The 14,375-nt window shown below is 64.3% G+C and overlaps 1 protein-coding gene across 13 annotated transcripts in view; it reads left to right on the forward strand.

The window, feature by feature from the left end:
- The window catches only part of MCF2L (MCF.2 cell line derived transforming sequence like), an 86,615-nt gene that overhangs the window by 56,083 nt on the left and 16,157 nt on the right, over window positions 1-14,375 (forward strand). For 12 of the 13 annotated variants that reach the window (XM_070800520.1, XM_070800511.1, XM_070800515.1 and 9 more), the window contains exons 4-14: window positions 1,483-1,573; window positions 6,905-7,024; window positions 8,673-8,789; window positions 9,168-9,317; window positions 9,754-9,878; window positions 10,127-10,241; window positions 11,205-11,324; window positions 11,582-11,773; window positions 12,149-12,340; window positions 12,681-12,840; window positions 13,489-13,562. In XM_070800520.1, the coding sequence (XP_070656621.1) occupies window positions 1,483-1,573; window positions 6,905-7,024; window positions 8,673-8,789; window positions 9,168-9,317; window positions 9,754-9,878; window positions 10,127-10,241; window positions 11,205-11,324; window positions 11,582-11,773; window positions 12,149-12,340; window positions 12,681-12,840; window positions 13,489-13,562 (1,456 nt within the window). Of the gene's footprint in view, window positions 1-871; window positions 1,048-1,482; window positions 1,574-6,904; window positions 7,025-8,672; window positions 8,790-9,167; window positions 9,318-9,753; window positions 9,879-10,126; window positions 10,242-11,204; window positions 11,325-11,581; window positions 11,774-12,148; window positions 12,341-12,680; window positions 12,841-13,488; window positions 13,563-14,375 lie in introns of those variants that run through there. The other variant, XM_070800518.1, reaches the window with a different exon arrangement.

The following is a 14,375-nucleotide window of genomic DNA, read 5'->3' on the forward strand; positions in this document are numbered from 1 at the left end:
TGGCCAGGCCGCCCGCCCTGCCTGTTTCTAAAAGGAACAGGCCGTCGGCACAGGGGCCGCAGAGGAGACATTGCGGACCCAGGAGGAGTGGGGCCACGGGGCAGCTGGTCAGAGGCGGGCGCTGCAGACACAGGCTGTGCAGAAGTGCTGGTCGTCAGGGCGCAGCCTGTGACTTGTCCCCCCAGAGGAGAGGGGCCACTGGGGGTGGGCAGTCTCAGCAGAAGACCCTAACCCACACAGGTGTGCACACCTGCACAGGCATGCACGCACCTACACAGGAGCGCCTGCTCCTGCACAGGCGTGCACGCACCTACACAGGAACGCCTGCTCCTGCACAGGCGTGCACGCACCTACACAGGAACGCCTGCTCCTGCACGGGAGTGCATGTACCCTCGCAGGAGCGCCTGCTCCTGTACGGGAGTGCACGGTCCCACACAGGAGTGCCTGCTCCTGTATGGGAGCGCATGTACCCTCACAGGAGCGCCTGCTCCTGCACGGGAGTGCACGGTCCCACACAGGTGTGCAGGCACAGGTGTGCATACCCACACAGGTGTGACTGTGTCTCTGTCCCTGCTCTGAGATCAGGGAGGTTTGGGCTGTTTCAGCTCTCATCGTGTTACATAAGGTTTGCAGCAGGCAGAGTACCGCCACGGCCACATAATTTATATGTATTCCATGTATTTCTGGGTTTTATTTAAGCACGGCTGTGGCTCCCGGGTATGTGCAGAGACTTGGCAATCAGCGCTCCAGTTGGAGCCTAGGCCTGCGCTCTCAGTCCTTCGCGGGATTGGCTGGCGGGCGCTGCTGCCCACGCCGGCTGGCAGGGCTGGGGGCGGGTCGTCCCGCAGAATCGCCTCCGGGTCGGCAGTGACTCAGGCGCGTCAGGCTGAGCGGGATGGGCTGTCGTTCCCTGCCTCAGCATCTTTCTCACGGATGCTGCCCCTGCGAGAAGCCGCCTCTCCTCTCCCATCTCCATCGGATGCTTGCGCACTGCCGGGCGCCGCAGGGGGCTCTCCCCAAGCTGCAGCCGTGCCATCAGCCTAGACGGTGATTGTAGACCGTGGATGAGCCGGGGGGACCAGATGCTGGGGCTGACGTAACGCCCGGGCGCAGGCTCCCTGTGACGGGCTCACTGGCGCGTCCACGTGGAGGGAAGCTGCTGGGCTCCGGGTGGAGTAGCTGGGCTCTGGGACGGAGGGGCCTGGCCCGCCTCTCTGCACTGCGAGCTGGGTGGTGTCAGGGCGGGAAGTAACACGGCGCTGGTCTGTCCACCGCGGTCGGAGCGAGCCCTGTGAAGGAGGTGCCCGGCGAGCTCGGGGCAGCGCCGCAGGCGGCTCCGTCCTGCCCTGGCCGCGGTGCTGGGTGGAGCAGCAGCGATGTGAGGGTCTCAGGGGCGGCCATTCACCCCGAGCTCTTCCCGGAGACGTGCTGCAGCCACAGCCAGACCTCCGGGTGCGTGCTGACCGCGCCCTCTCGTTTCAGCCTGCAGGACGCTGGCATCGGGTTCATCCTGGTCATAGACCGCAGGCAGGACAGATGGACCTCGGTCAAGGCGTCCATCCTGAGAATAGCGGTAAGTGTCGGTGTCGTTGCCGGGCCAGCGACCTCCACGCCTTCTCCAGGCAGGGGACATGGCCTTTCCTGCCCAGTGGCGCTTTGGGTCCTGGCTGGGGCTGCATACACGGTGGGGCCCAAGGCCGAGGTGGACTCCAGCTGGGGCCTGGGCAGGGCCAGCGCACACCTCCCTGGGCTCCTCGAGCTGCTCAGGCACGTGTGTGTGTGCATGTGCACACACGTGCACGCGCATGTTGTGCGCATTGTGCATACGTGTACAAGTGTGTGCGTGTGTGTGCGTGCGTGTACTTCTGTGCACCTGTTGTGTGCAACTACTCACGTGGGTTAGCTCTCAGGGGCTGTGTTATACCTTGAAAACAATGTCACTTTCGGTTTGTGTCTGACCCTGAGCGTGTGAGCGCCTGAGTGACCTACGGGGTGGCCGTTCTCGAGGGTGACGAGTGTGTCACAGGGACCTTTAGGCTGCGGGTGTGGGGTTATGTTGACTAGCTTTTCCTGTGTTGTTTTCTCCTTCCAAACGGGCTGTTTCTTCTTTAGTCTCGTGACCGAGTCAGGTTATCAGCCGTCATCCTTGGTGACCCTCGTGGCCACTGGAGGCCTCCAGTCTGCAGACCATGGCTGCCCTTCAGGGCAGAAGAACCACTGCCTGCAGCGCGGGGCGGTTTTTAGCCATGGGATAGCTGGAGAGGGCGGTGCAGCCAGCAGAGAGCCCGCTCTTATTTTTGGCGCTGGCTTCCACCCCCGCTCAAGCTGGGTAGAGAGGTGGGGAGCGCTTCTCCCTGCAGACAGGAAGGAAAGTGTGCTTGTCTGCGGCAGAGCGGCCCGGAGCGCCTGCGCTGGGGTCCGGGCTGCAACTCTGCGCTCTCCCGACCCCATGGGTGACCCGCCCCCAGGCCCTTGTTCTGCATCCTGCGCTGGCCCCTTTGAGGCTGCTGTGCTGGGGTCAGGGGGCGGAAGATCCGACTCCTCCTCCCAGTGCTCGGGCCCCGCTCCGAGGCTCACCACTGGAGGTCCTGGTGCTCACCTGTCCCGGTGCCAGCCCAGCCTCGTCCTCCTGACACGTCGTCTCCCTCCCCACCTCCCTCCCCGCGCCGGCCACACACCCTCCACATTGTCGTGTACCTGAAACTGGTCTAAACTCGGGAGGTCTCAGAAGAGTACAGTCGTGTGTAGACGTCACCGTCAGCTCTCCCATGCCTTTGAGTCCTCAGCAGCTCACAGGACTGTGCACCACCAGCCGATCGCCAGTGTGTCCCTTTCACCGCTTTAAGTTTTAATGTGGGTTTGCACATGGGTGTCGCCTGCCCGGCCAGATGAAGGACTAAACTGTAAGAGCCAGTGGGTCAGGTGACAGGACTTCCTAGACGATTCCGGAATCAGCAAGGTAGTCCCGGACTGGATGGCAGCGGGTCTCGTCGACTGTGCTGCTGTTTTGAGAGGTTACACGGTTAGACCCACGTTTCAGGTCTAGCGATCGCCCAGGTCTCCTGCGTGCGTCTGTCTCACCAGTGTGCGTCTCGGACGGGCACTGGTATGCACGGGCGTCAGTCAGCTGCTTCTCGGGGGGATGTGCCTCCAGACCTCAGGTCCGTGCCGTTCCCTGCCCCTGGGGTGCCCTCCCCCGGGGGTGGGGTGGCTCCCACTGCGCCCTCCGCAGCCCCCAGCGCCCCCCCAGAGCAGCTCTCGCTCAGGCCCGGCCTGGCCTCCCCTCCCGGCGGGGCACCCTCCCTCTCTGCACACCGCGGTCCCTCGAGGTCAGGGCCAGCCTTGTCCATCTTCGTGTGGCCGACAACCCATCCCGGGCCCTCGGCGCGACAAGAGCCTTGTAAATACCTCTCCAGCTAATCAGCCACTCCAGGTCAGTTAGCAAGGCTGATCAAAGGCAGGATTGTTTGCTAAGAAACAGACAAATCACTTTTAATAACAGTCCCTGAGGTCCCCAGCGAGCCAGCAGGATGGCACAGGGCAGACCAGCTGTCGGTTGCGCTCTCCTGCGGCCGAATGGGAACATGGTCTTCTTCAGCGAGCTGATAATCAGGTGAACTTCCGAAGAGAGCTGGTGCATCTTTAAAACTTTGTTTTGTGAGAATCATAACTGATTTTTGCACCGATTCTGACAGCATTAAAAATGTAGGTTTGTTTCTGTAAGCCTTACAGTTACCCAGTATTGCTCTGGAAACCCCAGAAGAGAACATTTTCCAGCAAAATTGTCAAAAATTCTCGATCAACTCCAGTGCTTTTTCTTACAAGAATTTACTGATTGTAGTAATGCCAGAAGTCCTGTTTATGTGTTCAGCACATTTATTGAGACGCTGATGTGTGCCTGGCGTGGTGGGCGGTGCTGCGGATCCACGGGGAAGCAAGAACCCTGTAGACAAGCAGGCTGCAGGCGGCTGACCCTGTGACCAGGTGCCGGACCTGGCAGGGCGCCGGATGAGGCCACGGGGGCGGGGACACTGCAGGCCCCACCTTGCTGCTCCCGGGGCCCCTGTTCCCGCCCCACCCCGAGCCAGCTTTCGGGTCCATCTCCTCCCTGGCTCCGCAGGGGGTGGGCAGAGCTGGCACACTGGCGCCATCCCCCGCCGTACACCTATCTGGACTGCCAGCCCTGCCAGGCTATGCTTCATCCAAGGTGGGTTAGGGGAGAGACCACCCAGCATCTGCTGGGACCCCTGGGCCAGAGCCCACGAGGAGAGCCCTGGGCCGGAGCCCGTGAGGGGACCCCTGCAGGCTCTAGCGCTCCAGCCTGGACGGCCACACTTTGCTGCCAGTGGCCAACTGTGTCTGGCCGCTCGAGTGAGCCTGGGTGCTTACATAACCGCTGAAATCCAGGCTGTTTTAAGCCGCCTTGTGTGCTCTCTCGTGAGCTGCATGTTCTCGCCTTCGGGGCGCTCTTTCTCCTTGTTTGGATGCCTTCAACTCGGCTTGGAAAATACGACATTGGAGGGTCCACAGTCCGGTGTCCCTAAGCTCAGACCTGCCGTGTCCCCACCGAGGGCAGAGCCCACCGCAACTCTGAGCTGGCCTGCTCCGGGGCTGACACGGGGCCACATGGTCCTGCCCACGGTGCCCAGCGGGGCTGCTCCAGGGCTGACATGGGGCCACGCAGTCCTGCCCACGGCGCCCAGCAGGCCTGCTTTGAGGCTGACACGGGGCCACGCAGTCCTGCCCACGGCGCCCAGTGGGGCTGCTCCGGGGCTGACATGGGGGCCACGCGGTCCTGCCTTCCAGGGCTGTGACTGGGGACTGCGGGGCAGACGCGCCCGGGGCCACAGGAGGTGTGACACGGGAAGGGGACTGGCAGGCAGGAGGTCAGGTGGCCAGGCCGGAGGCACAGCTTGGGGTTGTGGGGGTGACCAGTGGGGTGTGACCAGCGGGGAGTCCTGGCGTGCAGAGCCTCTGGGGGAGGAAGAGGAGGGCCTGGGGGGAGGCGGGGTTTGGGGACCTCCCAGGCCCCAGGTGGCTACGGGTGGAGCAGAGCATCCCTGAGCAGATGTCCAGCCCATGCGTGACTCTCAGGGCTGAAACTCGGGGCAGGGGCCAGGAACCCTGGCAAGCCCTGGCAAGGGGAGCTCGCGCTCCAACGTGGGGGTCTGAGCAGGAGAGGGCAGCAAGGTCCAGCCTGAAGAGACGTCTTGTTTGGAGCCTGGACAATGCAGCGGTGCCCCTGGGGAGACACGGAGGCTGCGGGGAGTCAGGGGTCCCCAGAGACGGTGGGAGGGCGGCCCCTGAGGCGTGGGCTTCAGGGACATGCTGGCTGGGCCCTCAGACATGGAGCCCGCCCCAGGCTTCTGTGACGCCCCTGACGTGCCGGCGGGGGCCTGGGCGAGGAGGCCAGGAAGGGCATGCCTGCGAGCCACATCGGGCAGCCCAGGGGTCAGGGGCCCCTGTGGGCCATGCTCAGGACCTGGGGTGTGTGGGCAGGTGTGGGTCGTCTCCAGATGTCCTGGGCAGGGGCCCATCCTGACTGCAGACAGCTCAGGAGGGTCCCAGAGCTTCCACGTGGGAGAGAGGGGCGGCATCATGTCCGGGCGAGGCAGGAGAGGAGCCGCAGGACGCTGGCCGTGTCTGTGCCCGGGGGCACTGCCCACCTGCCCCGTGCCAGGGGCGGCCCTGTGGCCTCTCCTCGCTTCCCTCTCATGGGAGGGGCTTACTTTCAGACAGAGGCCAGGGGACCGGGCACCGGGCACCGGGCCTGGGCTGACCAAGCGGCCGTCACGGGTGTAGAGCTGGGTGTGAATGCTGTGGGCGGCAGGGAGCTCGGCCCGGCCCGGCGAGGACGGTGCCCCATTCCCCCCATTGCCGACGGGAACCCGGGGCGCAGAGGGCGGCTCGTCCGGGGCCAGACGCCCCGCACACAGAGCTCAGATGCACGTGCAAGTCAGTTCGTGCCCGTGTGTGCGGGCCTGCCCTGGGTGTGAGCGCCGGCCCTGGGTGTGAGCGCCTGCGCCTGGGTGTGAGCGCCTGCCCTGGGTGTGAGCTCGCGTCTCCTTTCTCTGTCGTGTGTGTGTGTGTGTGTGTGTCTGTTTTCACGCCACCGGTGTCCTAGTTTCTGGGGACCATCGTAACAGACACCACAGACCACAGCAGGGCTCAGATGGCAGGGCCTCCTGTCTCCCCATCTGGATGGGGAGTCTGAGCCGGCTGGACCCTCTGCAGCTGCGAGGAGGTCTGTGTGTGCCCCCCAATGGCCTCTGGAGACCCTCGGCCAGTGGAAGCACCCCCATCTGCTTCCACCCCACACGCGTCCTCTGTGGGTCTCGATGTCCAAATGTCACCTTTACGGGGCATGTCCGGTCAGGGCCCACCCTGACGACCTCATCCTGACTCGGTCACCTCTGTGAGGACCCTAAAGCCATTCTGAGGTGCTGGGGGCTTGGACTCCAAAATAAGAGTGTGGGGACGCATGACTCAGCCAGAAGGGAAGGCCAAAGCTCTTCCTGCAGTTGCTGTTTTAAGTTTGTATTGAAGTCGATTTATAACGTCATGTTGGTTTCAGATGCACATCAAAGGGATTCAGTTACGCGTATGTATGAGTACGTGTATCTTTACGTTCTCTTCCTTTGCAGGTTATTACAAGGTATTGAGCGTAGTTCCCCAAAAGGTCAGAGCTTTTGACCTTTAAGACCACAAGCCATGTAACACAGTTGTTCCAAGCAGTGTGGCTGTTCTTCTCCGTGAGGGGTGGCGATGCTCTGAGTGCAGTGTCTGTACCCAGCTCCGCCCCGGGCTGGCGCTGACGTGGGGGAGGCACCCAGTCCTCTCTGTGGGGCCGCGGGCTGCTATGGGCATGTGGACCCCAGACGGAGAGCGGTCTGTGTCCCTGCAGGCATCCTTCCCCGCAAACCTGCAGCTCGTCCTCGTCCTGCGGCCAACCGGGTTCTTCCAGAGGACACTCTCCGACCTCGCCTTCAGGTTCAACAGAGATGACTTTAAGATGAAGGTGCCGGTAAGTGCCCACCTCCTGTGGGGAGCGCCCACTCTGCCCAGGGCACAGGGCGGGGAAGTGGGTGTGAGTGACCCCCCGGCTGCGGCAGGACTCTGCTTCACCTCCTCACTCCAGCCGGCACGGGGCAGCCCCGGCAGCTGCCGGCTGTCCTCGGAAAGCCAAGGCTGTGTGGATCCCTTAGAGGCTGCTCACCCGGGAAGCTGCATTCCCTTGGGGAGGTCAGGCCATGTCGAGTCAGGTGCTGGGAGGGGCTGCCGGCAGAGGACCTTGGGAGCACAGGGGCTCGTGCCCGGCACCTCGTGACCTCCCCAGCAGGACCTGCCAGGTTGCTCTTGAAACCTGAGCACCCCAGTGTGGGCCATCGTCCCCGAGGTCGGCTCTCCTGCGTCGACGGAGGGCCTTCACCGGCCAGGGCCCAGGGGTGCAGCCCCCAGGCTTTGGAGGGAAATGGGTGCGCCCATCTCTGTAGCATCAAAAAGCCTCAGTTTCTGACACCGAGGGCAGGGGTCTCCACCCTGAGTACAGTGGTCGCCCTGCACCCGGCCACGTGGGACCAAGCCCATGAGTTCTCAGAAGCCAGGTTCACAGGATCCATCGCCCACGACGCCCCTTCCCCGGCCCGTCTCAGTCACCCTTCGATACTCAGGAAGCGCCGTCCGGGGAGGGCGGCTGCTGCAGTGGGTCCATGTTGGTGCCCTGGGCCTGTGCTGACTCAGCACTGGGCAGAAAACGTTAAGAGGGCTGGTGGGCTCCAGCCTTTTCCATGGTGGTTCAGTTGACACAGAGCAGATGGAAATCACAGAAGAGCCTTAAGTCCTTGGATAGCTGACCGACCCGTCTCCACTCCTATTGGCGTGAATCAGGGTGTTCTGGGCGAACGGCCTTGCTGGACGGCGAAGAGAGACTGGATGTCTCTGCTGAAAGCTGGCACCGTAGCCTGTTCTTAAGAGAAGATGACATCTTAGTCAAGAGTCTCAACGTGGGCCCCCGGATGGCTGGGTGGGCGGTCCTCTGAGGTCTTAGCGGCACCCTGTCCCCTCCACCCGCCCCCACATGGAGACAGTCAGTGTTGACCTGGGGCGTGTTGGATGGCCCCTTGGCCTGGAGCAGACTCAGTGGTTAATAAAACATGAGGTGGTGTCCAGTGGCACAGGGACTGAGCCTCCAGGACCTCGGCAGCAGCGCCTGACAGTTTGCAAAGCAAAGGTGGTATTTTTATCCAAAGTTCATGGATGCAGTGACCTCAGAAGGGCAAGAGCAAGACAGGAGACAAAACCCTCCCAGGTGGAAGAGCCCCCAGGCCCCTGTTCTCCACGATAGCCATGCCCGGTGCCTGCCTCCGCCCCCGTGCAGCCTGCTGGGTTTTGCCGGGAATGCAGACAGATGGGCAGCTTTGGAATCTGTGTGGCTCCATGAACACGCAGGCCCCCTCACCCATCAGATGCCCCATGTCAGCAGAGTGCCCGGCTCTGTCCAGGCCTTTGCTTATTCCCAACGGCTATCATCTGCTGGGACCGTGCACCCATTTCATGGATGGGAGAGCTGAGGCCCAGGGAGCGTTGCACCGTGCCTGCCGTGGGAGGAGCTGGGAGGCCCCTCCATCCGGGTCTGCGGGGCAGTCTGCTCACAGGTGGTCTCGTCCCCCCAGGTCATAATGCTGAGCTCAGTCCCAGAACTACACGGCTACATCGACAAGTCCCAGCTGACGGAGGACCTGGGTGGGACGCTGGCCTACTGCCACTCCAGGTGGCTCCGCCATCGCACAGTGAGTCCCCCACCCCCGATGGCCCCAGGCCGCCCAGCCGCGCGGCCTCCGCCTGCTCCAAGGACCTGGTGCCGTTTCCCGAGCTTTCTCCCTGAGCATGAGCCGACGGTCTCAGTGGACCTCGGCATCTGAAGGAGAAACGTGAGTCCTGTCGGGAGTGGCTTTCTGGGGCTCAGGAACACGGGGACAGAGAAAAGCTCCAGCTGGGTTCTTGGCATCACCCTCAGGCAGGTGCAGAGCCCACGTCTGTGCAGGAGCTGAGGCTGAGGCTGGGGCTGAGGCTGGGGGGCCTCCCGAGGGGCTGGGCTGCAGCCTGGCTTTCAAGCCCAGGAGGGCGCAGTGCACAGGCTTTGGGCTGACGGTCTCCCCCCAACATAGGCCATCGAGAGCTTCGCCCTCCTGGTCAAGCAGACGGCGCAGATGCTGCAGACCTTTGGGACCGAGCTGGCCGAGACGGAGCTGCCCAATGACGTGCAGTCCACGAGCTCCGTGCTCCTCGCCCACACGGAGAAGAAGGACAGAGCCAAGGTGTGTGTGGGAGATGGCGGGAGGCGGGAGCCGACCCGGATGGCTGAGCTGACCAGCAGCCACAGCATACACTGGCCTCTTGATGAACATGACGGGGTCGGCTGAGGCGGCCGCACACTGTGGGCTCCCCGACCCACTGATGGTCCTTGGGTGCCCCCATGAGAGCCCCCAGCTCCCTCTGAACACGGAGCAGACACATGGGGCCCCGGTTTCCTGTTACTCCTGCTCGCTGCCTGGGAGACCCGTAACCCTACCCCGCCCGCTCACCGCACCGGTGCCTCCCAGCACCCCCTCCCGGGGGCACCGGGTGGGAGGGCAGCAGAGGGTCTGGGGGGGGCAGGCGGGGTTTGTTGCGGTGCCTTCTGACCCCTCGGGGCCCCACCCAGGGCCAAATCTGGGGCTGGTGGCCTGGATGACGAGCCTGGACGTCCCACAGGAGGATATGAGGCTGGCGCTTGTCGAGGGGCGGCGCGTCCTGGAGAGCATCCACGAGCCACTGGCCCGGAGCCCAGATCAGAGCCCCAACCAGGACCAACTGGACAGTCAGAGCACCGTGCACAGGTGAGGCGGGGAGACACGCAGCCCGGCCACGCCCTCCACCATGCAGAGGGAGGCTGGGCTCTGGGGGGACATGGGGCCCCGCCCCCAGCGTGCCCTCCACCGTGCGGAAATGAGGCCAGGCTCTGGGGAGACACACAGGACCCCCAACGCGTCCTCTCCAATGAGGAGGGCGGACCAGCCCCCGCCGCTTGGCACTGCCAGGAGGGGCCTCACGGTTCCACACCAGCGTGGCTGCCGCCCTTCCCCAGGCTCCTGGCCCAGCTGAACGAGACCGAGGCCGCCTTTGACGAGTTCTGGGCAAAACATCAGCAAAAACTGGAGCAGTGCCTGCAGCTCCGGCATTTCGAGCAGGACTTCCGAGAGGTGAGCGGCCTGGGGGGCTGCAGGGGGGCCCTGGCGTGGGTGATGTGTCCCATGGGAACCACTCACGGCCTCGAGGAGCCGGGGGTCTGGTTGGAACCTCAGTGCCGATGGTACATCCTTCCAGACGGGATTCCCAGCCGTTTACCCTCCTGCTTCACAGTTGTCCTAGCTGTTCCAGTTCCTTCGCCTCCCGTGTAAATGTCAGATGACCTGATCTGTGTCTCCGAGAAAGTCCCACTGGGTTTTGTCAGGAATTGTGTTGAACTTGTGCCTCGCTCTGGGGAGAGGCGGCACTTGACTGCACTGACTGTTCCGTCAGTAAACGCCTCTGTCTGCCCATCTGTTTAGATTTTCTTCGGTGTCAGCGCGTGTCATTTGCGCGAGCTCAGCATGTGTTTGGTTGGGTTTACATGTACACGTTTCATTTTTTAAGCAACCGTAGACGGTGTCACGCTTTCTCTTCCGGTGTCTTGTGTGTGCTGTGCTGTCTGTAGAGACACAACAGACTGTTGAGTACTTATCTTGTGCCCTGAAACCTTGCCGAGCTCAATCCAGGCACTGTTTGGTAGCGTTTCCACACAGACCATCAGGCCACGTGCAGACGGAAACGGCTTGATCTCCTCCTCCTCTGTCTGCGTGTCTCTGTGTCTGTTCTTTGTCTGCCCTGGTGCCCTGGAGCGTCCACCACTGGGATCACAGTGGCGAGAGGGGACGGCCCTCCCTGTGGGGCGCGGTCTCCGGGGAAGGTGTCCGTCACCAGTGTTACACCTGGGGTGTTGGCAGGAGGGTTCTGTGGATGTCCTCTCCAGATCAAGGAAGTTTCCCTCTAGTCCCCCTTCCGAGGGGAGGCCTGGGCCCTTTCCCCTCCCTGAAGCCAGTTTCCACGGCAGCCCCTCCGTCCCCCAGCTGTGGCCTTCCCACTGATCTCACTGCATGGCCTCTCACCCCGCTGCCCCGTCTCAGGTCAAATCGGCCCTGGACGTGCTGGCCCAGAAGGTCACGACTTTCACCGACGTGGGCAACAGCCTGGCACACGTGCAGCACCTCCTGAAGGACCTGACCAGCTTCGAGGAGAAGTCCAGTGTAAGCGTGGACGTGGGCGGCGGGACCGTGGGGACACCACGCCCCAGTGTCACCACCCCACCCCGCGACCCCAAGCCTGCCCCTGCCGACCCCCTGCTCACCCCGAGCCCACCCCCACCGACCCCCAGCCCGCCCCCAACCCACCCACAGCCTGCCCCTGCCGACCCCCAGCCTGCCCCCAGCCCGCCCCCGCCGACCCAGAAGCAGGAGGTGCTCTCTGCCCCGAGAAGCTGAGCTGGTCTCTGGCGGCCTTGTAGGCCGCCGTGCAGCGGGCCCGCACGCTGTCCCAGGAGGGTGAGCGGCTCATCGAGCACAAGCACTATGCCGTGGACTCCATCCGCCCCAAGTGTCACGAGCTCCGCCACCTGTGCGACCAGTTCGCGGCCGACGTGGAGCGGAGGAGGGGGCTGCTGGGCAAGTCGCTGGAGCTGCACGGCCTCCTGGAGGCGGTAGGCCCGACCCCCAACCCTGACCCCGCCCCTGGTCCTGCAGGGCCAGACCACAGGTGCTGGGTGGACAGTGGCCCCCGGCCTCCCGAGGGCTCCTCCTGAGACCCAGACGGTCCCGCGCCAACACTGGTGATTCAAGGACTCACCTGCCACAAAAAACCCAGAGGCAACCATCCAGCCAGTTCCCTGCACTTTGTCCGCGGTGTGGCTGCGTCCCATCCTGGGCAAGGCCCCTGGTTTCAGGCCCGTGTCCTGGGAGCCCTCTAGACCTGGCAGGACCTGCGTGCTTTGTCCTGTGGATGGTCTCAGAGCACAGCGGTCGGCGGGCCGCCTGAGACACCAGAGCAGCCTCCAAGGTGCCTTCTCCCCCCGCAGTCCATGAAGTGGTGTGACGAGGGCATCTACCTGCTGGCATCGCAGCCTGTGGACAAGTGCCAGTCCCAGGATGGCGCAGAGGCCGCCCTCCAGGAGCTCGAGAGGTTTCTGGAGACGGGGGCAGAAAATAAGATCCAGGAGCTCAGCAAGATCTTCCAGGACTACGAGCCCATCCTCACCAAAGACCTGCTGGTGAGGGGACAAATCCCTGGGCACTCGGGAGGCACAGGGCGGGGGCATTTCAGGACAGATGCTGTGCCCCTCCCTTCCCACCCCACGGGGGTCCCTGCTTCCCAGCAGGACCTGTGCTCCATGCCCTGGCCACCCTCTGGGCCCCGCTTCCACCAGCCTCTGGACGCGGCTGGACCCCGACTGCTCGCTCCTGCCAGCTGTCCACAGACCCCCGCCAGCCACCTCCTCCCTTGGCACCCCAGCCCCCCCCAGGGCCGAGCGGGGCCCACGGGCGTCACGGTGACACTCGGAGCACCACTGCGATGTCCTGCTGAGTCCAGCATGCCATCCCCTTCCACAGGAGCATGTGCAGAGGGTCTTCCAGAAGCAGGAGAGCGTGGAGGAGATGTTCCACCGCAGGCAGGCCAGCCTCAAGAAGCTGGCGGCCAAGCAGACTCGGCCCGTGCAGCCCGTGGCCCCCCGGCCGGAAGCACTCACCAAGTCGCCCTGCCCCTCCCCAGGTTCGAGCAGCACCTCTCACCCCAGGGAATGCCCCCTTCCGTCCAGCCCATTGTGTAAATAAAGCTTTATTGGCACTTGGGCCCCTCCCTCGGTCCCTCTCGGCCATGCTGCTCCCGTTGTGGTGGCTGGGCCGGGTCCACCGTGGCTCCGAGGGCCTTGCCTGGGCTTGTCCCGGCCGTCTGTCCTCAGCGCCGTAGCTGGAATGGTTTTCCCCTTGTGTGGCTCGGCCCTCCACCCCTGAAACCTCCTGGTTCCCCAGGCGCATCCCCTCTGGAAGGCAGGGCTGGGCCCTTCCTGTCACCTCCTGTCCCCAAAACACACAGCTTCAGCAGCCAGCATGGCTCCTGCCGTTTTTTGCAGCCCTGGCCAGTGTTGCCTGTCCACGCCAAGAGCCTCTGAGCCCAGCTCGTGGGCCCATTCAGACTCCAGGCACAAAGTTCTTCCCTGTCACTGGGAGCCGGGCCCCGCTGCGAATGGCGAGCCCATGGGGCTCCCGGCCCGTCTCCCACTGCCTCCTTCATGTTCCTGTGCTTCCCTCCTCGACTCTGGGCTGCTCTCGGCATTTGCTCGGTATCCCTGCACACGCGTTCCATCTCTAGGCCGAGAGATGCGAGGTCGCTGCCCTCCTTCTCTCCTTCCTAATCCAGGCATCCGGAGGGGTTCTGAGAACCACAGTTCCGAGGGCAGTGCACTCCGGAGGGGGCCCTACAGGAGGGCCAAGGTGAGCCCCGGTCGCGGCCCCACCCCTACTCCGCGGCACCGCCCCTCACTCCTCTGTCCCCGCCTCCACCCCTCAGCCCCACACACCTTGGCCACGCCCCTCGCCCCGCCCCGGCCCTCACTCCCATGCCTCCCCCGCCCTCTCCCCTCCAGGCTCTCATGCCCCGCCCCCTCACTCCCGGCCCTGCCTTGCTCCCTCACTCCTCAACCCTGCCCCCTCACCTCCCGGCCCCGCCCCCACTCTCCTGCCTCCCCCCGCCCTCTCCCCTCCAGGTCCTCCTGCCCCGCCCCCTAACTCTCTGCCTGGCTCCCTCACTCCCCAGCCCCGCCCCTCTCCCTGCCATTCTCCCTTATTCCTCAGCCCCGCCCCCTAGCTCTCCCGCCCTCTCTCCTCCAGGCCTTCCTGACCCCGCCCCTCACTCCCCTGACCCCGCCCCTCACTCCCCGCCCCGACCCCACTCCTCCGCCTCCCCCGCCCTCTCCCCTCCAGGTCCTCCTGCCCCACCTCTTCACTCTCCCTGCCGCTCCCTCACTCCTCAGCCCCACCCCCTCACTCCCCAGCCCCGCCCTCTCCCCTCCAGGTCCTCCTGCCCCGCCCCCTCACTCTCCCTGCCTGGCTCCCTCACTCCCCGGCCCCGCCCCTCTCCCTGCCATTCTCCCATATTCCTCAGCCCTGCCCCCTCGCTCCCCCGCCCTCTCTCCTCCAGGCCTTCCTGACCCCGCCCCTCACTCCCCTGACCCCGCCCCTCACTCCCCGCTCCCACTCCCCCGCCCTCTCCCCTCCTGGTCCTCCTGCCCCACCTCCTCACTCTCC

Source organism: Bos indicus, chromosome 12 (genome assembly GCF_029378745.1).
Source record: "Bos indicus isolate NIAB-ARS_2022 breed Sahiwal x Tharparkar chromosome 12, NIAB-ARS_B.indTharparkar_mat_pri_1.0, whole genome shotgun sequence".
In the NCBI taxonomy this organism is placed as follows: Eukaryota; Metazoa; Chordata; class Mammalia; order Artiodactyla; family Bovidae; genus Bos; species Bos indicus.